Below are 27,418 nucleotides of genomic sequence, written 5' to 3' on the forward strand. Positions count from 1 at the left end.
GACTTGTTGATACATTTATTTCCCCCATGTTAGCACATAGAATATATTTATATACATATTGCTAGCTAGAGTGTTGGGAGCATAAAAAAACGTTGCCTCGGTTAATGATAGTTTACATGTGAACAGAAGAGCATGTTCTACGAGAAGCGAAAACAAAGGAGACGTCACACTGATTTTATTCCTGGTGTTTGTACTTTGAGTACAAGGAGAATTCATGTAATCACACAGTAATATTTACAGAAATACCCTGGAATAAGAGCAGGTAAAGTCCGGGTTAAACGACTCACTTCTTCCAGCTCGAAACCTTCCTGGAAAATAAAAATCCTCGTACTGCATTCCTCAGATGAGTGCAAAAACTTTTTCTCTTTACATCCGGGGAGGAAAAAAACGGAATAAAAACAAATCCGAAGTGGAGTCACATACTTGATTTCATGCAATAATAAAAAAAAGAAAGAAATGACATCAAAAAGGTTACAAACACGTATGAAAAGAAGTTTAAAAAAATGTTACAGTTGGATGGACAAATATAAAAAATAAACCGAGGGGAAAAAGTAAGTTGTGTGATGTGTAACAAAATGGTGTCATCAGCAAACGGTGAGTTTGGAGGGACAGGCTCGTTTATTCAACTTCAAAAACAAAAAATGCTGAAATATTTTGACTTGATGAAGGTGCAACAAGATAAACGTCACTACGGCTGATATGACAAACGTTGTACATTGTACAAAACTAGAACTAACAGTCATCGAAGATCTCTGAAATTAAATGAAATGTGGATTTAAAGTGGGATTTACTGACGTATTTACACGTAGTGCAACGATGAAACAAGTCTGCGGGTCGTTGGACTTTCTGAAAGCCTGCGGAGAACTCTGACCAAATATTCTGAGAACATAAAATCCAGAATTTTATTTGAATCTTAACTAGCTGTGGCTCTTGCATTATTTTTCCATGCAGACAACAACACTAACTATGTTGTTTCTGCACATTTAATTAACATTCAACAAGACCATTGTCAGAAAAACAAACAGGAACTGGAACTGAAGAACTTTCCGTCCTCACGCAAAACGTTTCATCGTCTTTTACAACAAAAAATTAGATGAAAACCTAAATAATCTGAGGAAAAAGGCAACAGGAAAAATTAAATAGGTAGATTTTTTTCACTTGATCATCAGTTAAAATAATTAAAAAAAAAAAAAATCACAATTTGGCAATTTTATTGCCTCTTTTCCGTATTAAAACACCGACACATCCAATTCAGGCGGGGGATAAGTGTTGAACGCTCATGTTTGCATAAAGTTTCGGTCCATCTCTCCTCGTTTTTCTTCTTGTTTTCGCAAAAAAAAAAAAAAGAAAAAGAGGTGAAGCTATCGACATGCATGTTGGCCTCACTGGCAGAAAGGAAAACAGGCACCAACAACAGCAGAACGCAGTGAGAAAGTCTTTAACTAGCGCACACCACGAGAAAAATGACACCGATGACGTTCGCAAAAATATACATTTGATCGTCCAGGCAACGTGTCCGATCTTCTCAGGTAGGTTCAACAAACCGGGCAGAGGGGATTAACCGGGCAGTTTTAGATTGTTAAACGAGTAAAAGTTATCAATTAGACGACTTTTATAAAATTCTCCAGATTCAGAGTAATTTGTAAACCTTTTCTTCATCTTCAGACTCAGAGAAACAGTCCAGTCAGCCGAGAAGCCAAACTGGTGCATATTTATACCATTTATGATAATATTAATTTAAAATAAGGGGAAGATTTACTTGTCAACTGGCTTTAAAAGTTGACATTTTGACCCTGTTCCCAATGAATGATTGAGGACGATAAAATTTTAGGTAGACATGATAAAAAGGTGCATCCACCGCCATAGATTTATATAAAACAAAAACAAAAAAAAAGATCCAACATGACTAAAGTCTGTAAGCCGAACCGCTGACAGCTCAGGTTGCTACAGATGAAATCAGAGTTTGTTCAGCAAGGACACAAAAACCCCCAAAACATTTTCTTTTTAAATCCAGGTCATAAAATGTTTTCTATTAATGCTCACTTAAATAGACGCAACATCAGCATTTCGTTAAAGAAAACGTACAAAAAAAACAACAGAACATAAAAATCTCTGCAGCGGAGAAAACTTCACGATTCAAGAGAAAAGAAAAGAAAACGATGGCTACATTAAATAAAACGGGATCATTCGCCACGCAGCAGAAACATCCGGTCCAACCAGTTCCCAGGGAGAAACGCTGTGTGTGTGTGTGTGTGTTGTTCACTGACTGAGGGCGGGAGCCAATGAGGTGTGAGGAGGGGCGGGGCTTGTTCATCTCTTCCTGCGGCAGGTTCGTTTGTGGTCTGCGTGCCAGTGCTCCTGCTGACACTTGATGGAGCAGTAGGAGGTGTTCCAGCAGCAGTGGTACATGGCCTCCTCTTCACAGTTATAGCACTGAAAAACAGCATTTCATTATTTATTATTAAAAATACACAGTTCTTTATTTAACCAGCTCAGCAACAAACTCAAAGAAGCATGGAGTATGTTAGTTAAAGGTGCAGCATATAACAAAAACAACCAATCAGAGTCAGGAGGAGGGGCTTAGCGCTGCCAATCAAACTCATGTACTTGCTGCCAAATGTGCTAATGGCAGAGAACGGTGGCCATGCTAAGTAGCATTAGCACTCATGCTAGCTGAGCAAGCAGAGAGCAAGAGGGGAGGATGAGCAGCACCATATGGAGGATGATTGACAGTGCTTAGACCCGCCTCCTGGCTTCGGTCGGCAGCGGGCCGACCGGGGCGTCCGTCGGGCAGCGGGCCGACCGGGGCGTCCGTCGGGCACAGACTCACTCACCCACTGCTTCTTCTTGGTCTGGGAGATGAGCTGCTTGTGTTGGGCCACCAGCTTCTTCACCTCCTCCACCAGCTCCTCTTTGCACTTCTCCTTCACCTGTTTGCACTTCCTCTCCATCTCCGCCTGGACTCCGGCCACCGCCTTGCTCACCGCCTGACGTTTCTCCTCTTCCATCTCAGCCCGAAGCTGCAGGAGAAGCATATAAATCTGTTTTTTAGAGTAAAGAAACGATGGGTTATTTCTGGGAGAGCTTCAGAACCGAGCGGACCTTCTCCAGCGCCTCCCTGACGACGCGCTCCGTCTCCCTCTTGTTGTCGGCCTTCATCATCTCCTTGACCTCGCCGAACACCTTGCTGTACTTCTCGTGGCACATGTTGTGGCACGGCCCCTCGCTGTTGGTCTGCGTGCTGCGGTGCAGCATGCGCGGCGAGCCGCCGCTCGCCTTCTTGGTCTGCGTCGACACTGACAGCTTCTCGGGCGGCGGCGGCGCCGACGACACCGGGATCTCCTGGCTGGAGCTCACCGCCTCCATCTCCGGCTCCGGCTCCTGGAACGAGCGACCCGGTCCGGTTACAGAGCAGAACTCAGGGTCAAGGTCCAACATTTTTCTACCTTTCACACTTTCCTTTTCTTTCCGTTTTCTGTTTGTTCTATTTTAAAGTCTTCATTTTGTTATGAAGTCTAAAAAGATTCTTGAAAAATCTGTAATAATTTCCCTTTAACTTGTGATTTTGGTGCTCAACAATCTGCTGGACACTAATTTGTCCCAGAAACCATAATATTGTCATTTTGAGACCATATATTTTCAAACTAATATATTGATAATGGCTTAAAAATGCAAGTAAATATCAGGAAACTTTTCTAGTGAACAATTAACACTGGAACTGGAAGACATTTTAAATATCCAAGATAAAAATAAAAAACAAAACAACCTAAAGGAATAAATAAAATGCAAATAAAAACCAAAGACAACCAAAATAGTAATAGTTTGTTATTAATATTTAAGTGACTTTATATTTAAGTCGACTGTTTCCCATTTTAATAAAAATTGTCTGTTCATGTTGGATATTTAATCCCAACCACAGATTTTTTTTCAGTCTTCTGCAGAAAACCTTTCAGATCATCAATAAGAGTCGGTTTGTAACAAACAAGCTGCTGACTTACACTGGCTTCCTCTTTGGGTTCAACGATTAGAGACCTGCGGCTTTTCTTCGCTTTGGGCTCCTGGCTGCTTTTCAACTGAAAAAAAAACATAAATCAACAAGATTATTCTACAGAAGGTCCGTCCATTCGGATCCGAGTCTCGGGTTCTTCCCCGTTTTTTACTCAGTTCTTTATCACAGCAGACAGTTTAACGCCAAGCAGCAACTCTGGGTGTAAGTTCATAAAAAACAGCATTTTCTCCTCTTCACGTCGCCACCACATAGAAAATACTTGTTAGAATTTTCTAGACAGAAAATGTTTTACCAAATTCTATCAATTTGGCTGCATTTTATTATAACTGGACTTAAATGTGTCATTTCTCTTTAAGTAAATAAACTAAAATGAACTCCAACAATCAGATGAGAAGTTAAACTAACAGTCTTGTTTTTTATAACTCTGCTGGTGTTTTCAGTTTTGATGATTCTCAGTTAAATAGTCCAGAGTTGAGCTCAACAATACAGGAAGTAATGCAATATGTCTGCAACCACAGACATACTGGACAGTACCAAATACTGTTGTTTTACCACATGGTGGCGCTGTTGGATCTGTTTACAGATATTTATAGATGGTTGCTTTGCAGTGAGAATTCAGATCAATTCAGAGTCAAGTTAAGCTGCATTTCCTATTTGTTTTGGTCATTATGCTAATTAATTTATGACTCAGTTAGAAACAGAAATGAAACTGTTTTTGTGAGCAGCAGCTGTGTGAGGTAAATACTGATCGTAATTATTCCATTTATTTCTGTGACCCGACTCACGTGGCGGATCTGCTCGTTGCTGGTGGACGAGATGCTGGACTCGGCTTCGTCCGTCCGCTCCGGTCTCTGCGTCCTCCTGCTGGCCGCCTCCTCTTCGCCCTCTTCTTCTTCCTCTTCCTCCTCCTCGTCTTCCTCCTCGTCCTGCTGCTGCTTCCGCTGGTTCTGGTTCTGCTGGTGCGGCGCAGGGCTGTCCTCCATCTTTGTCTTCCAGAAGCGGCCTTCCCTCAGGAAGCGCTGGTACACCTCCAGCTCCTCGCACGCCTTCTTCCAGCCGTTGCTGCGCTTCACCTGCAGCTGCTGGACGCTCACCTTGATGTCCTGGATGTTCTCAGACGGGATCCACGCTCTGCGGACCGGACCAGAACCAAACACATATGGATCAACGGGACCAGACGAGGAAACATTGCCGGAGATGCACCGATCCGATATTAAGAGCTGTACCGATCCCGATATTTTAAAGAGTTTTGAATCAGATATCAGTGACAATGTTCCAAGATCTATTCAGTCTATTTCTATGCTTTGTGCTCTGAGTGACGTCTTGCTTCATTATTCATCTTACATTATATTTAAAATTCAAATTCTAAAAGTGTGAAACAAGTAGGAATGTTTTTAGAGCAGCATTTGTGTTTGTGGGGCTATAATTGCTGTGACACAGTCACATCCATACAGTTGCCTAAAAATGAGTAATAAATTCACTTTTATTACTAATTCAATTTATTATCAAAACACGACTGACTGTCTGCACTGACTGAACAAATTAAAGTTGTGTTTACATGTTTCATCTTCTTTTTTTTAAATGAACCATTTTATGTCGGTTCAGCTGTTTTTATGAATCGATTAGGTATCGGCTGATAATAGATGTCAGATATCGGTATCAGAAACACTGGGTCGGTGTTGGATCGGTATCAGAAACAGTGGGTCGGTGCTGGATCGGTATCAGAAACAGTGGGTCGGTGCTGGATCGGTATCAGAAACAGTGGGTCGGTGCTGGATCGGTATCAGAAACACTGGGTCGGTGCTGGATCGGTATCAGAAACAGTGGATCGGTGCTGGATCGGTATCAGAAACAGTGGATCGGTGCTGGATCGGTATCAGAAACAGTGGGTCGGTGCTGGATCGGTATCAGAAACAGTGGATCGGTGCTGGATCGGTGTCAGAAACAGTGGGTCGGTGCTGGATCGGTGTCAGAAACACTGGGTCTGTGCTGGATCGGTATCAGAAACACTGGATCGGTGCTGGATCGGTATCAGAAACACTGGGTCGGTGCTGGATCGGTATCAGAAACAGTGGATCGGTGCTGGATCGGTATCAGAAACAGTGGGTCGGTGCTGGATCGGTATCAGAAACAGTGGGTCGGTGCTGGATCGGTATCAGAAACAGTGGATCGGTGCTGGATCGGTATCAGAAACAGTGGATCGGTGCTGGATCGGTATCAGAAACAGTGGGTCGGTGCTGGATCGGTATCAGAAACAGAGGGTCGGTGCTGGATCGGTATCAGAAACAGTGGGTCGGTGCTGGATCGGTATCAGAAACAGTGGATCGGTGCTGGATCGGTATCAGAAACAGTGGGTCGGTGCTGGATCGGTATCAGAAACAGTGGATCGGTGCTGGATCGGTGTCAGAAACAGTGGGTCGGTGCTGGATCGGTGTCAGAAACACTGGGTCTGTGCTGGATCGGTATCAGAAACACTGGATCGGTGCTGGATCGGTATCAGAAACACTGGGTCGGTGCTGGATCGGTATCAGAAACAGTGGATCGGTGCTGGATCGGTATCAGAAACAGTGGGTCGGTGCTGGATCGGTATCAGAAACAGTGGGTCGGTGCTGGATCGGTATCAGAAACAGTGGATCGGTGCTGGATCGGTATCAGAAACAGTGGATCGGTGCTGGATCGGTATCAGAAACAGTGGGTCGGTGCTGGATCGGTATCAGAAACAGAGGGTCGGTGCTGGATCGGTATCAGAAACAGTGGGTCGGTGCTGGATCGGTATCAGAAACAGTGGGTCGGTGCTGGATCGGTATCAGAAACAGTGGATCGGTGCTGGATCGGTATCAGAAACACTGGATCGGTATCAAAAACACTGGATCGGTATCAGAAACAGTGGATCGGTGTCAGAAACAGTGGATCGGTGCTGGATCGGTATCAGAAACAGTGGGTCGGTGCTGGATCGGTATCAGAAACAGTGGATCGGTGCTGGATCGGTATCAGAAACAGTGGGTCGGTGCTGGATCGGTATCAGAAACAGAGGGTCGGTGCTGGATCGGTATCAGAAACAGTGGGTCGGTGCTGGATCGGTATCAGAAACAGTGGGCCGGTGCTGGATCGGTATCAGAAACAGTGGGTCGGTGCTGGATCGGTATCAGAAACCCTGGAACGGTGCTGGATCGGTATCAGAAACAGTGGATCGGTGCTGGATCGGTATCAGAAACACTGGGTCGGTGCTGGATCGGTATCAGAAACCCTGGAACGGTGCTGGATCGGTATCAGAAACAGTGGGTCGGTGCTGGATCGGTATCAGAAACACTGGGTCGGTGCTGGATCGGTATCAGAAACACTGGATCGGTGCTGGATCGGTATCAGAAACACTGGATCGGTGCTGGATCGGTATCAGAAACACTGGATCGGTGCTGGATCGGTATCAGAAACACTGGATCAGTGCTGGATCGGTATCAGAAACACTGGATCGGTGCTGGATCGGTATCAGAAACACTGGATCGGTGTTGGATCGGTATCAGAAACACTGGATCGGTGCTGGATCGGTATCAGAAACACTGGATCGGTGTTGGATCGGTATCAGAAACACTGGATTGGTGTTGGATCGGTATCAGAAACACTGGAACGGTGCTGGATCGGTATCAGAAACACTGGATCGGTGCTGGATCGGTATCAGAAACACTGGATCGGTGCTGGATCGGTATCAGAAACACTGGATCGGTGCTGGATCGGTATCAGAAACACTGGATCAGTGCTGGATCGGTGCATCCCTGTGTGCCTCTCACCTCTGGTGCTGGTGGCCAAAGAAGCGAACATCCACCTGGTTGTCTTCCCTCTGCAGGACTTTGGCGGGCCAGTAGCCGAAGCCCTTCATCTTGGCCCAGACCAGGTCATGGCTCGGAGTCTGCAGAGGAAACAGAATCAGAAACTCAGAACTTCAGAACCGCTTCTCTGCATCTGAAGCAGTCGTTTCAAGTAGGAATAAAAAAAATTTACCACATGAACTTTAAAGCTTGTAGGGCTGCAACTAACGATTATTTTAGTAACTGATTAATTAGACAAAAATAAAAAAAGACGTGTAAATTTTTTATTTAATCACTTAAGTCTTTCTATTCGATATTTGAATAACATTAAAAGATGCAAAAAAATAATTCAATTCTGTTTCTTTTTTTAAAAAAAACAACTTTTTATTGCTTTTGCAATAACACATCATTCCTTTAGTGAATTTGAACCAAGTAAATATAAAAAAATCCACTTGAGTTTTGGGTAAAACATATTGACAGATAAAAGTGTTTTTATCTTAACTTCAAAATGTTTTGGCTTCATTGCTGCTCTGAATATGTTGCTTTTTCAGTAAATGGCCTTTTTTGAGTTTGTATACCCCAGTTATTGATTAAAGATCATTAAATTGGTTGATTATTTCAACAACCAATGAATCACAAATAATCTTCTTAATCATTACAGCCTTGGTACAGCTATTTGTGTAATTTTGATGGATAAAATACCAGTTTTGGCAAAATCAATTAGCTGCAGCTGAAGAAAACTAGGAAGGAAAAACTAGCAGAAGAACTTATTTTCACTAAGTTTCAGTTAAATGTTCAGTTTTAGATGTTCATGAGCTTTAAAACAATGTTAAAACATTTGCTCTTATTATTTCATCCATTTATTTTATCTCAAAATGTTTTTAAATTTAAATTTCATCTCAATAAAGCACTAAAAAACGTTGTCCTGTACAATTCTGCATCAAATAAAAAAGAAGAAAGAAAACAGCTAAACTTTAATGTGATGCGGCCGAAAACGTGAAATATTTAACGTTTGTGGTGCTGCTGTCAGCAGGGTCACCGTGGTTACAGCTTCGGTTCGGTTCTACTCACACAGGGATAACAGAACCAGTTTTCTGGCCGGGCGTTCGACAGGTAGAAACAGTTCTTACACAACACCAACTCGTTCAACTGCAACAGACAAGAGGCAAAAAGGAAAGGAGTTTAATGTAAATATATATTTTTAAAAATGGACACGTTGAAGCGCCGCTGCTCTGAGCGTGAAGGAGAAAACCCAGCGTACCTCGTGGCATGTGTCGCTAAACAGCAGCCGTGCGATCTCGGCCTGGTCGCTGTGAACTGCGACAAACACAATGAGTCAAAACGCTAAAGGGTTAAAAATTTATCTGTTGCTTCCAACCAGCAGTTTTACAGTGAAGATAATAAAATAATCCAAATTATTCGCAGATTTTATTGGGTTCATCTAAAATACTTGAAAGAAAATTCATCCTGGGAAGCTTTAATACTAATAGCTATTTGACCTGCTATTGGCTGGATTTGCAAAGCAGCCAATCCAGGAGCAGCATTTACTTTCCTTGGAGCCGATTGGCTGAACTGAAGACTACAGGTGTTAGCTTCTGTGGTCGCGCCAAGATGGCTTCCTCTGAGCGTATTAATGCATGTTGAGGTTTATTTGGCCTATTAACTATGAAAATAGGCAGTTACTGTTCTATAGAGACATTCATGTAGAGATCAAGTATTATACCTCAAGAGTATGTGAAACTGATTCAGTTTTTATCATTTTTACAGATGAAGCTTGACAAAGCTACCACGATGGTCCACTCTGATCACTCAAACATTGTGATGTTCTCTTCATACGCTCTGTAAGATTTGCTTCCTTGGGAAAGAATAAATACTTAAAAAATGTTTTTAATCACATATTTCAGCTCTTAGTGAGCAGTTATAGGTAAACATCGGTTATCAGCCATAGAGCAGTATTAGTTTCTGGGAATTATCAGAATACCTCCATACAGGATGGCAGTGTTATGAACGATCATCTGAGCGTCAGCTTTGAACTCCTCGAAGGTTTTGTATTTTCCTTCAGTCAGATTCTGGAACAGAAGGAAACACATGGAGACAAAACCGACAGAGAGAAGAACATGAACGGAGTGAGACTGTGTGGGTTCGATGACCGACATGGAGAGGGTCAGGAGAGGGCAGTGTGTTTATTAACACGCACGCACGCACGCACGCACGCACGCACGCACGCACGCACGCACGCACACACACACACACACACACACACACACACACACAGACAGACAGAGGTCTGGGCAGGAAGCCAACATTTTGCTGCTGTGATGTTCCACTGATCAGAACCCAAAGACCCAGTTCACCCAGACTACAGACAGAAACACTCCCACCAACACCACCAACCGTCTGGTTGCTATTGTTTCTATAACTAACTGAATTGCTGCTTATTTTAAAACTGAATTCAAACTTTACAGTATTTTTCAGTGAACAAAATGTGTAATGAAAAGAAAAAAAAAGGTAAATATCTCAAGGCTCAAAAGTAAAGATTTCCCGACTCCACGTCTGAAACCCATCGCATTTTTAAAATCTCTTCATGTAGAGATTTTAGTTTTCTGTTTAATAAGAGCAAAGGTTTCACTGACAAACTGAAATCTTCTTAAAATGGAAAATGTTTGGTAAACATAAAGTGTTTATCTTTTAATAATCATGTTTGCTTTCAGCATAGTGAACCACCCAGTCTGGTCTGATGATGGTTGATCTGCATTAGGAACCAATCAGACGGTGCAGTTTTACCTCGTGGATGTTGGAGACGTCCAGCGCGGTGTGGATCAGCCGTTTGTACATGGGGTGTTTAGTGTCTTTGCCCTTTTTGTTCAGATCCACTGCCTGCAGAGCAGAGCAAGGACAGGCAGGATTTACTGTGAGCTCGTAAAGAGGAGCCGGAGCGAGCCGACGGGGAAACGGAGAGGAGAGTTAACGATGAGCTTCACTGCTCCTTCACAGGGGAGAAATAAAATGGAGTCTAATGTGGAAACAAAACAAGGACGCTGGATTCAGGCAACCTGATGGTTATTGTTGGAAGCTGCACTGCTGTAGAGAGACTTAAATCCAGCTGAAATGTTTAAACTGATTCATTTTCTGGGTTTTATTCATAAATTAGTGGAGAGAAAACAGCTGGATCTTACCATTACCAGCACCAATAAAATGCATTTTCATTTTCACATGTGCTGCTTGTGGAAAGTGTCTCGACATATTTAATTTTTTACATAAATTATGTAATATTGGACTTTGAAACACATTTCCAAAGTCTATAAAATGTGTCTCAAACTATTTTCAGCTGATTTCAGCATCTGCATGTTTAAGTCAGTCTGACCTTTCTAATATTCACTTTATAAAACATCTAATGAGGAAAAGCAATAACATTTCACTTTATGGAGATTTAATGAGTGATGTCAGCCTGTACAGCATCCATCTTGTTTTACAAGGATGTTTTACTGCTTGTTTTTTGTTAGATTTTGAAATTATTTCAACTAATTCAACTAAAAGGGAAGTTGAAGTAAAAAAAAACATTTTTGAAAATATTTTCAGTAATTTGTATTTTCTTTTTTAAAAAAGAAAGGAGGAAAAAACAGCTAAAAATCAGAAATTAAAAAACCTGAGATTGTATTTTTAAAGCCTCAACATCAATCCTAAAATCTAATGAGCCTGTTTGTAATCTAACAACTAAAAATTAGATGAAAAGCCACAGATTAATGTGAAACTGCTGGTGTTTAAGAGGACAGTCCTCACTAAACCCAATAAAAGACTTCTGATAACAGAAGTGGGCAGATCGAGCAGAAAATGGAAAAGATTACTTTGCACTTCCAGCTTCAGGAGCAAAATAACATTGATATGCAAAACATGAGGGGTGTGAATGCTGTGATAACAGAGTTATGAATATTAGCATTTCTTACCCTCTCTTTCATCCGCTGGATGATGAAGCGCAGGTATTTACACATCTCCTGTTTGTTCAGGTTCTTCTTTTTACTTCCCTGAAGGAGGGAAAAGGACAGAAGACGCTTTAAAAGGCGACTCCAACATTTTAATAACTTTTTCCAACATCATCACCTTCCACTGGCTCAGCTAGCAGCTCAGAGAAAAGACTTCAGTACTTCTGGCAGTTTAGAAATCACTCAACAACTTGGCAGCAAAAGGAACCAGAACCAAGCATGGAGAAGCAACATCCAGTTTTTATGGAACAAACTTCTAGAAAACTGCAAAACTGCTGAAACACTGAGTTCCTTTAAATGAAGGTAAAAACCTGCTGGACAAATTAAATACTGACCAACATATTTGATGCGTTTCGAAGATTTTGATGGTTGGTACTCAATACAATGTAACAGTTACTGGTTTCTGAATTGGTGACTATTTTTATGTTTTTATGATGAAAATCACTTTACAAATTTGATTTGTTAATTGAAATCAGCTTCATGGATGAATTACATAAAAATAAATAAAGCATCTGTATTATAAGAGCACCCACCCTGCAGACGACGCACTGCCAGTGGGAGCCTCCGTCTCTGGGTTTGCACTCCTCCGGCAGACATTTGAGGTGATAGACCCGGAAGCAGTTGTCGCAGGGCAGGACGTCGCCTGGTAGGTGGCAGTCGAAGCAGTACCAGTCGTGGCTCTCCGCCTCCCAGTCCTGCAGAGGACAAACAGCAGAGAACCAGTCTGGGTGACCCCCCAGCCCGTCCACGGCCGAGTGCAGCAGGGAGGAAACAAGCTTCTCCTTCCTCCAAACTACAGCCGACATGTTTGTTCTGCTGGACGGGATTCAGGGTGTTTCTAAAACAACATCTATTTCCTAAAATCTGCTCTGATTCCTATCCATGATTTTTTTTGGTATAAACCACCATTAGTGCTACATTATGAGATATTAATTAACAGGAAGCGTTCTCTGATGTTAGCATATGCAACCAACTTTGACCAAAAATTGATTGGGAGTTAAATTTATGTCAAACAATTAGAAAGTGCTGCAATGCAACAAATCTGTGTCCTTGATTAAAACTAAAACAGATGGATGAGTAAATATGTTCCACTCTGAATAGACAAGAATACAATTTTATCCTGAAAACTTTTGTAAAACGTTTAAAGCTGCAGGATGGAGAATTCTGTAATCATATATCATATAGAAACTGTTAAAAGCAGCTTATTTTGGATCAATGTTAAAACTTAATACAATTCAGTGCTAAACGATTATGTTTCAGTAAGTGTTGCATATTTATCTAAACCTCTAAATCTCAGATTAAATGTAAAACCTAAAAGAGTGCAGGTATTCAATCTCAGTATGAAAATAGCCACGCCTGAGTAATACTTAAGCCTTGTAAGAACTTTAATTTGTTTCCATTTATTAATCATGACCGACCAGCACCGACACTGTGATGTAGTTTATCAACGATGATCAGGAGATTTTCATGTCCACACACTCATCCCGCTCCAGTTCCTCCCACACAACGTCTGGGCAGATTTAGGAGCGGAGCGCCGGAAATTTGTATCAAGCTGCAGAGCTTATTAAAAACTAAATGAATTAATAAATCAGAGCTCTCCTGTGTTGTGCTTGTGACCTGCTGATGTAGCTGCTTTAAGGTTATAAACGCAGCAGCTGCCATGCACAAAGCATTCTGCAAAGGTTTCTGTTTTTTAACATTTCTAAAACTGGAAAACTGGAAAAATGACCTCATCAACAGAAAGACACCAGGATCTTTAGAGAGAAAGACACTGAAGTAGCCCACTCAGCAATCGAGATACGTTTTTACTGCAACCATGACAAAATGTGAAGCTTAATTAGTGAAAACTGAACCCAATAATGCCGTAAATAATGTATGACAAGGATCTGGAAGTTCCCAACGGAAAAATGAAACAGAGAAATCACACCTGTCTCATCTTCATTGCATAACTCTGAGACACAGAAAGTTGTAAAACGTAGCAAAGGGATAATGGAGAGGTTCCATTTTTGCAGCTTCAATGGAGCAAAGAATAAATTCAGATTTATTCTCATTTAAAAACTATTAAGGCAGTATTACACGAGTTCCAGGCACAGAGTGTCGTTTTATAGCACAGCCAAGTTACTAGGCTTCCTTCAGTTGTTAAAGATGCTATATATATATTAAGGATGACAAAATAAATTTGACTATAATTTATCGTCTTGAAATTGGGTCTCTGTCTCTTTAAGAAGCTCCAGCTCTTTCTGAAACTCCACCTTCAGGAAGTCATCACAACATGGCTCCTCCATTAACCCCTTAACATTTTTACCAACGTTTCACTGAGAAGTGGCTCCTATAATGGGCTCAGAAAATGTCTGCTAATTGCTGCTGGCTAGTCTGAAGGAGCTGAACGGGGGAGGAGCTGCAACATTCCTGGTATGTTTTTGATGAGGGAATAACTTTATAACAGGATATAAAGCTAAAAAATGCATGACACTGTCTCTTTAAAAGGTTTAAAATCCAAATCTATTTAGTCTGAAACCCACAACAGATTTCCCAGAGGACATCTACTTCCTCTTCACCAGTAATAGACTCTTCAGCAGCACAAACACTCGAAAACACGAGGATGGTCCTTCAGAGAGTCAAGAGCCGCTCTCCTGTTGCTACTCTGATCAAAGATAAGTGGCACACTTCAGAAACTGCAGCTCTGAGCCAAGGACACGCCGCCTGAGATCAAAGCGTTCATCAATGGACAGCACACGCACGGCCACTTCATTAGGTACACCTTGCTGGCATCGTATGTTTCATGGAGTATAATCAGCAGGGTGTGAGAAACCTCCGTCGAGGTGACATGGCCGCCTGGTGCAGCTGCTGCAGGTTGATGCAACCAGTGGTTATTAAAGCTCCTGCTGCCTTTATTCCACTGGAGATTTAATATTTCTGTCAACAATTTTCTGTAAACTCTAGAAGAACATCTAGGCCTGTTGCAATAAGCAATAAACCAATCATTCGCATGATAAATTAAACATGTTTAATATCTATTTGCATGATTTCATTTTTCTTTTTTCTCTTTCTACCAAAAACTGGATGATAAAAGTTTTCAGTCTGGTGCTTTTTATTTGTCATCCCCGTTTTGTTTATTTTTGGATATTTAAAATGTTTTCCAGTTCCAGAGTTAAAAGTTCATTAAAATGTAAAGATTATTGATCTCTGAGAATATGATTTTACATTATTATGCCATTAGCATTACATTAAAATGGTCTCAAAACAACAATATTGTTTTTTATTGCAATAACTACTGGGAGAATTTATAATACAGGAAAATCATCCATAATGATCAGCGGTTTCTGAAATGTGCCACGTTCAAACTCTCATGAAACGTCGTTATCTGGTTTTTAATAACAGGTTTAAAGAAAGCGGCCTTCACCACGTTTAGATCAAGTTTATGAACAAAAACTAAAGAAATAACAAAACGCTCTCCTGAACGTGTCGGACCGACGCATCGTTTCTCCAACACACCAGAATCAAATGAACGACTCGTTACGACCTGATTGACCCGCTGCTGAGGAAATTCAGTTGTTTCCTTTAGGTGTGTTGTTGACCGAAGCATCTAAAAAAAGAAAGCAGCTTTCCAGGGCTGGGCTTGAGCTGAGCCTGCCATAAACAACCCGACGGCAGAGATGTGAAACACCTGCACTCAGTTTGGAATAAATTTGAGAAGTAAACAGACGTCATCAGTGGATCTTTTTCAACTGAAGGAAAGACGGATAGAAAACATCGTTTTGAGGTTCTTTCAGGTTTAGAATATCCAAGACAGATAATAGTTTTAAGCAGTGTGGGAAAAAAAACAAGAATAATGAGACAAACAGCCTGACCTTTGACCCCTAGCTTGGTGTCATCCACACTTATTTACCAGTTACATTAACTTGAGTAACTATTTTTGAAAAAATTTACTTTTAGCAGTATTTCTACTACGCTGTACTTTTTACTTTTGAGTAGTTTTATTTTGAAGTATCATTTCTCTTACTTGAGTAAAATTTCTGGATTTTCTACCCACTGAATGAAAAAATGTTTTAACCAAAACATTCACAGACCTGCAGTTTTTGTTAAAGTTTCATCAGTTTTTTATTCAAAGAAACTGATTCAGAAAAAAATTATTCTGGCTGATTTTGTTATTTTTGTTACTTATATGAATTATTGTCGTCTTTGTCCTAAAATACCAAAATTTCCACTTGATTTATATTTTGATCCCCATCTTTGTTTCTTTGTTCATTAAAGTATTTAATTGACTTCCTCTTGAGACAGGAAGTAAAGAGGTGACATGAAATTTATATCGCTTAGATTAGCCAACCTATTATTTTATTTCAAAATTTAAATTAGCTGCTTAAAGCCAAAACGTTTCCAAAGTAAAAAAAAAAAAAAAGCCTGTCAACAGGCCGATGGGATTCAACAGGTTTTTAATGTTTGGACACAGAGCAGCAACATAATAATGCTTTAATCAATCAAATACAGGACACACTTAAAATAAAACAGCTTAATTAATTTGAAATACTCAGCAGTTTTTCAGAACCTGATCATTTTGGTGAAACCTGGACTCAACCCAACCTGGCCTGAGGCAGAGAGTTGAAACTTTGGTTTGTAAAATGTGTGTTTGGGATGGAAACGCAGCAGGTTTCTGATTGAGGAGCAAATATTTCTGAGGTCAGGCAGAGGATGCAGCTCAGGCCAGCTGGACTGAATCCAGGTACCGGCGGAGGGAGAACGGGCCTCCGGCCTCACCATCACACTCTGCTCTGTCCTTTCAGTGACTTCTCTCCTGAAATAACCAGCAGGGCGGGTTGCTAGCAGCAGGCAGAGACGGCTAACCCCTCCCACAGTCCCAGTCAGAGCAGAAAAAGCATGCCAGACAAGAGGCAAGATCACAGCAGGACACACTTCTTCTGAAAAAAACTACAACTACCAAGCTCACTGGGGATCGCTGCCGACCTTCAGCTAAGCTGGACCTGCATGACGTCTCATGATGTTTTGATTTGAATGATTTGCAGGATGTTTCTCCAGTGGAGAAGCTCCAGGTTTTGGTTTGATTTTAAGTCAAGCAGCAGCAAACCTGCAGGTTGGCAGCCAGATCCTGCTTCAGTAAAATCATCGCTCACTTTCAGGAAAAGTAGCCACAGCGCTGCGTCGGACCGTCGTGAGCTTTTTTACAGCAGAGCTGAATCACAGGGCCCAGCTTAAAGCTGAGAGGAAACATGCAGAGTCGTGCAACTGGAGGAAATTTAAAGATTTTCCACCATTTTTTAGTTTTAAATCAACCAATGTGAATTTTTTCTGCAGCGTGCTGGGAAAAAAAAAAGATTCACTCCGATCCTTGACAGCACCGTTTGTGGCAGGACTGATTTCTCACATGATGATGTTAGTTGGGGGGGGGAGGAGACAATGGGGGGCAACAGGGCATCAAATGAGAAACAAACCCTGGTTTGAAACATCAATGCAGGCCTTACCTTGCTGCCCTCGGCTTTCGGCTCCTGTGATTGCAAGTGATTCAGAGAGGAGTGTTTAAATGATGCTAACACGACTGCAGCTCCTCTGGACATCACTAGCATGACCTAAATCTGCACTTTTACACAATTATACATATATTTTATAAAGATGTAACTAAAACGACCTGCAAAATCCACTGTTCGTTCATGATAAAACAAAATGCAGAGATGACAAGGAGGTCAGAACAAACGTTTCTGGTTTTGGCATTAAAACTTTTCCTCATCTGATTTCTCAACATAAAATATGACAGGAATATTACCAAACCTCATAGACAATTAAAGAAATAATCAAACATGTTCATTATAATTTCAGAGAAGTCGTCAAATTGACCAGGTTTTGTTAAAGTTTAAGTTCAGCTGAGTTGTCAGTAGTAAATGTAAAAATCACAACCAAGAAACAAAAACATGAAGGAAATACTCAACCACAAACTTTTGTTGTTTATGTATTGTGTTGGGATTTTATGAGACAAACTAGTGAGAAGTTGTGAAGTGTAAATTAATAATTCTTTAATATTAACTAAATGTGCTGGTTCCAATGGCAGATTATTTCACCTACAAGACATTTTACTATAAGTGAAATAATCTGTCAGTTTACAAGTATTTTAAATCAACATTTAAGGAATTATTGATTTAAAATAAGCTTGTGTATCTTTGTGAAAAGTTACCCTGCAAGTTACAAGACTTGAAATAAGACAAAACTAAGACACAAAAATACTGTTTGCAGTGCAAAAAAACAATTTTCAATCATTTTGTTTCCACTTTTTATCACATAAAATCCCCTTAAAACCATAAATTTTGTGGCTGTCTTGTGTTTTGTTCTAATTTCTCCAACAGAACTGATTTCTGCGCTTTGTGTCATCTCTCCATTTTGTTTTGAGACGTTTATCAGAATAAAAGGAGCTCAAGGACGATCTGCAGCGATTTGCTGGAGCGGAGACTCGTAAGGCGTGTTGACAGATGGCCTCGCGCCGTCTGCTGCGCTGTTCGTTACTCATCAGCATCTACGGCTGCAGTAACAGGACTGCGACATCTGCAGACGTCGCATCTGCCCCCACATCACTCTCATATGGAACAGATTCATTTATGGTGACAGAATCTCAGGTATCTTCACCTTTACGGTGATTTTCACTGAGAAAATTTAATAATCTTCTGTTTTCAGGTATTAAAAAGCCTACAGACACGACTAAAGGAGCCAAAATATTGATATATTTATGAATTAGGGATGCACTGATTCACTTTTTTAACTTCTGATGCCGATATCTGAGGCTGAGATACAGAAAAATCTGTGTTCAAAGGCTTAAAACCTTTTTTTAATGTGCTGAATTACAAATTTATCTGTCAACTCTGTGCCAGTGCAACACACGTAAATACACCAACAGCTTCAATAGCTTGGGTCAAACATTTAAAAACAACTTTAACTTGTAAAATAAATAAAGAAACTGAAACGGGAAGAAACAACAGGTTGTTTATTTTGGTGAAAAGTAAAAATAAACTGCAACAAACCTTTCAACTGGTTCAGAAACTCCAATTAGAAATGCTGAATATAATGTAAAGTAAATAATAAAGCCGGACGTCACTCAGAGCACAAAGTATAGAATTAGACTGAATAGATCTGCTCTTATTGGATTGGACACATTGTCACTGATATTTAATCTAGATTTTTTTTATTCCAGGATCGATACAGATATTGATATCAGATCAGTGCATCTCTAATATAAATCAAGTTACTCTAACCAGTGAAGCCTAAACTATCTCACCACTATCTCACGCTAAACCATATGTGTAAAAGGTTATTATGATTAACAAACAGAAATAAATAAGTAAAATGTGTTTTTTTTCTATCATTTTGTACATTCTTTCCCCCGGTAACCTCCAGGATCCGGTTTTGGACTCACCATCTCGTCTCCAGGCAGCCAGTAGCCCTCCTGCTCGATGCCGGCCTTGGAGCCCTTGCAGCCGACGGTGAGCGTCTCCACCACCAGCCCGTCCTTCACCGCCAGGCTCAGCTGCCGCGCCGTCTCCTTTGGGTGCATGCCGAACACCCGGCTCAGATACCTGCAGAGGCCAGAGCCAAGAAAAGGCCTTCAACATGCTGCGCCTCGAAGGCGGGGCTAAGTCCAGCCAGGCGTTTTCAACAGGATGCCGAGGAGATTAAAGGATTTCTCAAACATGCAAGAAAGCATCAAGACAACATGAGCGAATAACATTATAACATGCTAACTAAAAAAAGTTACATTTTACATGATTCTGTACCTTTAAAAGAAACAAATACAAGTTTTGAGATTGAAATGTTGAGGTCGCTGCATGTGGGTCGCTCTCTTTGCAGACTGCTGATTAACAAAAGGGCCTATCCAAAACCTGCTTTTAACTGCTACATCAAGCATAAAAACTACTTTGTGTTGTACCAAAAACTTTCCATTTTAAGATTTTATTAGTGGAAATCCTGTTCTAAAAAATGAAACAGTATCCATGTGGTGGGTCAGATTTGTGTCATTCTTAATCCAGTCATTCCAAGGACTGCAAACGGGCCTCGCCGCGCTTCGAGCGCCTCCGTTTCATCCTTTAGAGCGTTCTGCCTCTCAAAAAAAATTGTGATTTGTAACATTTTGGAAATCTCAGAGTTATGAGAAGAGAGAGAAAAAGTTGGCAGAGTGCATCAGCTGGATTAGAGAAATCATAAATATACAACATGTTCTTTCAGCTTCAAAATTTTATGTGCAACTTTTTTCTCTCTCATTTTTTTAACAACATTCCTGCTGGACAGCTGAACTTTACTTTTAAATTCTCCCCTGATTCCTGCAGCTGCCTGCTGACGTGCAGGGAACCTCGGTGTGAAAGGTCACGGACCCTCTGCTGTGGCCTTGAGCCGGAACGTCGCCGTCTGTGTTTGGTCGTTAACAACGTGAGAAAAGAGCAGAGCGAGCCTCATGGCTGAACCCGGGTCAGCCAAGATTACGGAACGAAACGGTCCGAACGTCAGGAAGCACCAGGAAACGATTCAAGCCATAAACAGGTGAAGTCTGATCGTCTCCTGCAAGCAGCCGATTAACACAGAACCAGAAATAAAGCAGCCAGACTCTGGATCGCCTGCTGTAAATGTGTGTTTGTTGAGTTTATGTATCGTTTCATGGCCTCACGTTGTTTTATTGACTATTTTCACATTAAATGTTGCATTAACTGCATTTAATCGAATGAATTACTAAATGGAAAAATCAAAGCAGAGTTTCGTGTTTTGTCAGGAGTTTGCTCCAAAACTGTTGTTATCCAAACCAGATAAGAGGCGGATGGATACAAAGTTAAAGTTTTATCACAGTATTTTGTGACGATATTGTACTAGCATAAAAGTGACAATATTAACAATTTATTACTTCTTTTGATGTAACTTTTGGTACGACATAGCTCCACAAATCCTCCTCTAAAAATCTGTTAATAAACTTCTTTAGGCCACCAGTCGCAGAAAGAAATGTGATTTAAATCCCTAAACTGCACAGAACAACTACATTTAATCATATTTTCTAATGTTTTAACATCTACTGATGATCTCAATGAAAAAGAAAAAAAATGGGAAAAGTGGTAAGACTAGCAATCCCAAAAATACAGACAATTTTAGGAGGTTTTAAACATCATTAATTGAAATTTATTGTGAAAAGAATTAATTTTAATTCTTATCCTGCAAAAACGCAAAATCTGACCAAGTATCTTTTGTCTCGTTCCTAAACCAAATATCTTCATAAACTTTAAAAAAAGACAAAACTAACTGACAAGTAACTGTTCAGGAACATATAGGAGCTTGTTTCAAGTAAATAATTCATTAATATTGATGAAAAGTTCCACTTCCATTGGCAGATTATTTCAAAAGAGGAAAATGTTTTGTTACAAGTAAAATAATCTGCCAATGGAACTAGAACATTTTCACCAATATTAAGTAATTACTGACTTAAAATAAGCTCCTATATCAGGCTGAAAGTGTACTTTTAAGTTGATCCACTTCAAATAAGACAAAACTAAGATATTAGCACTAGAAAAATACTTGGTAAGATTTTGTGTTTTTGCAGTGTCTCTTGATAAACGGTACGATAAAAACCCACCCCTAAACTAAACATGAAAACAAAAACATATTTGTTTCATTTAGCAACATAAAAACCTGTATTTGTGCTCTTCTTCTTCTCAATAAAAACCCGGTAGAACATCTGCAGGTAACTGAACCTTTTTGGTAATAAATAACTAATTGATCTGAAGCTGTTTGGTTGGCTAGCCGGTTAATCATTCTCCCACCGCCGCCCGTCGCCCTCGGTTCCTCCAGAGCCGACGTAATCACCGCCACCTCGCCAGCCGCTGAGCTCACGCTGAAGTTAAGCTGCAGAGGGGCGAGATAGGGCGGAGGCCGAGAGAGAGAGAGAGAGAGGAAGAGAGAGGGGGGAGCTATCCGTTGCATGCCGCTGCGTACTGTTGCCATGACAACAGCCACTCTCCGCCGACACTCATTTGGCGAGCAGCCAGCTCCCAAGGTGCTCGCCAACTTGCTGAAAGCGTTTGGTTTGGTCTGCAGCAGAGGAGGTGTTCATTAATCTGGACGCTGAGCCATAAAGCATCAGAGCGGTGGAGGATCATCAACCCGCCACTTAGGGAGGGAGGGAGGGGTGATGCATTATGGGATGGATGAGCCTCATGTTAGCAACGCAGCAACAAGTATTGATCACCGTTTCAGTGGCTTCTTTGTCTGATGTTTTTAACCTCATGTTGCCAAGAGAAGGAAAAAGTTAACCAACCAGAAGCAGCTGTTTGAAGATTTCTCCAAACATTTTGAGTTTATGGAAAATCCTCTTCAATTTTTACCTTTTAAAAGCTTTAATAACTGGATCTGATCTGAACCTTCAGAGTCACATAAAGTCGGCTTTCTATCGGCTGATGAACATTTCCAGGATTAAATAACTAATGTCCCAGCAGGATCTAGACAAACTCATTTATCTTTAGTCGCATTGATTCCTGCCACAGCTTCTTCACAGGTCTGCCTTAAAAAAAAAGAACTTTTCACTAAACCCAGGAAGATGGAGCACATCACACTAGCTCTAAAGACGTTAACATGCTGCTGTTAGTTTATAAATCACTGAACGGTTCAGCACCAAAATGCATTAAAGATCTGCTGTTGTATCGACCATCCAGATCATTCAGGTCTGCAGGATTTGCTCCACACATCTGGAACAAACGTCCAGAAAACTGCAAAACAGCTGAAACACTGAGTTCATTTCAATCAAAGCTAAAGACCCACCTGCTCAGAGCTGCTTTTAGTAGTTTTAAATGGACCAACAATTTTTTAATTAATGTAAATTAGAGCTGTATGATTTTAGGAAAGTTTTCCCCTGTAATGCTGTTATGTAGTAATGTTTCTTCCACTCCATTAGCTCCAACATTATTTAATATTTTTCCAAACATTGCTTTGTGATGCTAATTTTGCCATATATCAATGACATCTGCAATTTGATAGACTGTGCAGCTCTAATGTAAATTATTAATTTTGTTTCTTCAGCAATAAATTGACAATAAACACCGCAAAGAAATATCTGTACTCAATACAGGAACATCTATAAAAAATATTGTGGAAGACGTTTAATATTTCAGAAAGTAATATACAGATTCATTAGAGTGAAACATTTCAAGACTTTATTTTCTGTAACTTTGATGATTACTGCTCATGGATAATGAAAACCCAACTTCTTTTTCAGTTATTTTTATAAGATCTAATGTGACAACAAACACTGAACTCTTCAACATTTGCAGTCTATCTTGTCCTTCATTAAAGTTTTAAAATCTGAAACTGAGCAGAACATTCAATGCAAATAAAATCTATCTCAATGGACCAACACTGGACCAAAGTTTTAAATATGATTCAAAGTTTGATCTAGAAGGTGAATGCTCTGCTAATCCAGTGTAATCGAGTTCTAGCGACGTCTTTGTCAAAAACCACAAACTCTTCTAGTTCCTGCAACGATCAACTAAAATTCAAAGTTCTGAAGTTTGTTGCTTACAGATTCGGTAGAAATAAAATTGCTCAAGCAAAAGAAAGAATCCTCTCCACAAGCCAGCGTATCTGCGATGAACTTACTTGGAGATCCGGTCCATGTTTGCGATTTGTTTCTGGTTCCGAATGACTTCGATGGCTTCCCACACGTACTGGACCACCTTAGGATCCGCCTGCCTCTTCCTCACCACACGGGACATGATCTCCTTATTCATCACAGCTTTAAGAAAAACAAGAAACAACACAGAATCAGCTTCAGTTCAATCTACTGAGTGTTTTAAAGCCAGAATTGGCAAAAACAAAGAAAAGGAAACCATGTTTCTGAGAGTAAGAAGGCAACCAATAAGGACGGAAACGGATTATTCTGTTTTGGCATAAAAAATTATTCATATACTGGGTTTTATTCCCAACTAATGGGCTGCAGGACAAAGAGACATAAGCTGCATTTCTATTACAAATGTGCACAAATCTTTGTTGATATTCTGCCAACGTCATAAAAACATTAATTTCTAACTGCAGTGTTTCCATGAAATAAGAAACATAATTAAAAATTACATGTGAATAAAAATGTTCACACTATAAAAAAATACCAAGCCATCATTCTCCAACCACTTTCTGTCTTGTTTGTAGTTTCACCAGTGGCAACACCTTGTTGTTGATCATGTGACTCACGATGCAAAAAAGTGTTTCCATCACAGTTTTGCAAAATAAACCAATTTCCATACAACCATAAAGCCACTTCATCGTAGCGGCAAAACTCAAAGACATTAGTTTTTTTTCTTTTTTATAAATTGGTATTTCCATTAAGCAAATTTATTTTCAACCTGTCAAATTTTGACATGTTTATGGTTTTATTTTAGTCATTAAATCCCCACAGAAACGTAATTATTCTTCTCACCCCAAGAAATCTAACAGAAATGTTACAGCCTGTTGTTTCAGCTCCTTTAATGAATGTTTTTTTAGTCAATGAGTTCAAATTAAATAAAAGTACAAACAACAGATCTGCTTCAGGCACACAGTTGAATTTATTATGGAAATCAACTGTTTGTTTCTAGTCTGAAACAAAGTGGCCCTAATAGGCCTAAAAGTGTATTTTATACAAGATTACAATACAGAGTGGATATAAAAATATAAAAACAATGAACACTGCTGTTAAAATGCCAAGAAAAAAAATCATTATTTTAAAGCGGAAAATAAAATACATTTATTTTTCTGGCTTTGTAGAGACAACAGTCTCTTCTTGAGTCGATGCTTTGGGATACGGCAGGATGATAAAAGCTTTTTCAGACAAAGAAAAACATCCAAGTGCTGATAGATTTAGCAAAAATACCTTCATGTTTCCAAAAAGCAAGTAGGAAAACTTTTAATGGTCTAAAACCAAGTGAAGAGGAACTTCTATAAATCTGAATCATGACTTAAAGCTCAGAAGTGGCCTAACTAAAGTCCAGAAGATCTGAGGTGATTTGATAGCAGCTGAGCAGCTGAGATGTCCTCAAGTTCAGACAAATTTTAAGTATTTTTCCAAAGAAAAGTTTAGTAGGATTCACATTAATGCAATATTTCTTTTTTCCCCTCCTGAATTAACTGACTGCTGTCTAAATAAAATGTACAGGTTTTTGTCACAACAGGAATACGTTCACTTTTATCTCAACTTTACATAAAAACAAATCCTTTTTAATCCCTGTTTCTCCACACCAGGCGCACATTAAACCGAAAAAGAGTCCATTTGTAAAGACATGGTTCTCAGCAGAACTTCCTTCCTGTGTTGCAGAGGGCTGACCTAACCCAGTATCTTAAGAAATTCAAATCCAATTTCATGCAACGCTCCTCTAAACCATCCATGAAACCAAAGATGTCACTTCCATAAATCTCAGCCACAAGCTACACATAAAAATAGTTAAAGCGTCTGATTGCCCTGAAGAGCAGCGAGCCTCAGTGGAGATGTTTAACAGAGCAGGAGGCAGCGACAGGCGCCAACAGGGATGAACATCCTCACACTTTCTGTCAAGGAAGCACAAACTACGGTTTACAGAGACGAAAAACAACATCTGAGTTTAGGAGACAACCAGTTTAAAACAAAATAAGCTACTAAAGTCTAATCATAACCTGGAAAATGTGACGATTTTGAAGTTTTGTGCAAATTTTAATCTAGAATGTCTTTAAAGGAGAAACTATTTTAAAGTTACTGAATCCAATCATCTAACTAGAGAGGTTTAGGAATGATCTCCACAAAAACTAATATAGATTAAAATATAAGAGACTATTTTTCAAAATAACATCAATTGCATGTATGAGCTTTAGCAAAATAAGCACCTGTACTTTACAAGATGTCATGATCTTGTAAAGTATATTATTATTATTATTGATTTTTTTTTAACACCTTTTGACATTTTGTGTGAACCTTAAAGCTGCTGTTGCACTTGTATTTCCACTGTGTGGAACAATAAGGGATATTTCTGTTCCATTTGTCTAAATTAAGCAACTGTTTTTTGGACTAAACTACCTGTCACCGACTGGTTGAGGTCTACCAGTGCAGATAATTTGGGTCAAGAAATCAGAACAAGCAAGACATCAATCAAATTACTTTCAAAACTGACACCAAACAGCCAAGAAGCATTTTGTAGGAATCATTTAACCAACTTTTCTTTTAGCTCATAATTGACTAAAACTGTAATAAAGCATGTGACAACTTGGTGTAGACAAAGAGTCGCATTAAAAACAGAGATGAATTGATCCTAAGTGAGTTCATCAGAGGAAGGATGGATGAATAATGATTAGAAAAGCAGGACAGGTGGGTGGATGTACAGAAGCGTGAAGGGATAAATGGATGGATGCATAAACAGACAGATGGATTTATGATGTGGTGCAGCTCCAAGAAGGTCTTGGGTTTGAAAATGAATGGATGAATGATGTGTCTCTTCTATAATAGAATGATAACAGAGTAATGTGTTGGAATAAAAGTATTTTCCATGCTTTGCTTTTTTTTCATCTGATCAAACCCACACTTTTCTAGCTTGTGTTTGGAACCATGCGCTTAAAACGGGTTTGATTTTTCATTTGATCAAACTAAACAACCAAATGACCCCTACGGAAACATTACCAGGTTTTATTGATTACAGAAATGACTCTCTGACTCCCAGTCATCAGTGATATTCTGTTCAACCAGTCCGGCTGTATGTCAGCGTTAAAGTGTGCAGCTGCAGGTACAGAGTTTGGCACCACACTGACCATTAAACCCGCCAACAGCAAGATTGATGATGTTATTTACACCAACTGACGCCTTCTGGGACTGCAAACCTCGGCGGTTCGATATAAAACTGTGACATAAAACCAAACTATTAACATTTTTCCTCGACAACAGTCTACAGTCATCACTTGAACCCCTGGCAACAAAGAGGCAGCTGCGGAGGCCATTAAAAAGCTCGGTGTAGCTTCTGCTAGCCAGCGAGCTAACGCCTGAAATCCGAATAGTCACGACAAATATATACTAGTAAATGTATAGTTAAATTCCCTGTGTTGCAGATATAAACAATGACACAAAGTGGCCTCAAATAATGACAATGTTAAATGAGCAGCAACGTTTTGCCAGTGAGTTATTTATGTTTTTGTTAGCCAAGCCAAACTGATATGTAGCACTGTTAGCCTCAAAGCTAACAAACTTATCAGCAAACGTTGCCAAAATGTATAACCAAAGGAAAGGAACATATTTAAAGAATATACTCGGAATAGTTTGTTGTCACAAAATTCCCTCGGATAGAAATGTGCTAACCTGATTTGCTTTAGAGATCCCCGTGTGCACAATCCTTCATGCTAAGCTAACGGTGCTAGCGCCTGTAGCTGCTGTCTGTCTGGTCGCGCAGTGTTTGAGTCACTGAGCCATTTTTCACCACAATGATCACCAAACTCACCTTCGCCACGGACAGTGGCACTAACACACGGTGTAGCTGACAAAAAAATCCCAGAAGGATGGAACACCAGGCAGCTTACATCAGTATTTCTGGCGCACCGGGCTGAAGATGGTGCTTTTTGTCCAGTTTGCCACCGTTACAGCAGCGCTGGGATTGGGAGGTAAACACAGAGAGGAGCAGGTG

The 27,418-nt window shown here is 40.1% G+C and overlaps 1 protein-coding gene across 2 annotated transcripts; it reads right to left on the reverse strand.

The window, feature by feature from the left end:
- On the reverse strand, nt 1-27,418 carry zmynd11 (zinc finger, MYND-type containing 11). 2 transcript variants are annotated; one of them, XM_014971807.2, is made up of 16 exons: nt 27,236-27,418; nt 23,412-23,547; nt 19,204-19,363; nt 17,270-17,293; nt 12,326-12,487; nt 11,757-11,834; nt 10,597-10,689; nt 9,794-9,881; nt 9,074-9,129; nt 8,884-8,961; nt 7,795-7,913; nt 4,795-5,140; nt 3,999-4,073; nt 3,103-3,381; nt 2,835-3,020; nt 1-2,433 (listed from the first exon to the last, which is right to left on the reverse strand). In XM_014971807.2, the coding sequence occupies exons 2-16, from the start codon at nt 23,540-23,542 to the stop codon at nt 2,311-2,313; spliced, it is 1,998 nt and encodes a 665-aa protein (XP_014827293.2). In that variant the 5' UTR covers nt 23,543-23,547; nt 27,236-27,418; the 3' UTR covers nt 1-2,310. The 2 variants fall into 2 exon arrangements, with proteins under 2 accessions (XP_014827293.2, XP_014827294.2); XM_014971808.2 differs by lacking the exon at nt 17,270-17,293.

This window comes from Poecilia mexicana, unplaced genomic scaffold, assembly GCF_051168715.1.
Source record: "Poecilia mexicana isolate PSO_F unplaced genomic scaffold, ASM5116871v1 scaffold_17, whole genome shotgun sequence".
In the NCBI taxonomy this organism is placed as follows: domain Eukaryota; kingdom Metazoa; phylum Chordata; class Actinopteri; order Cyprinodontiformes; family Poeciliidae; genus Poecilia; species Poecilia mexicana.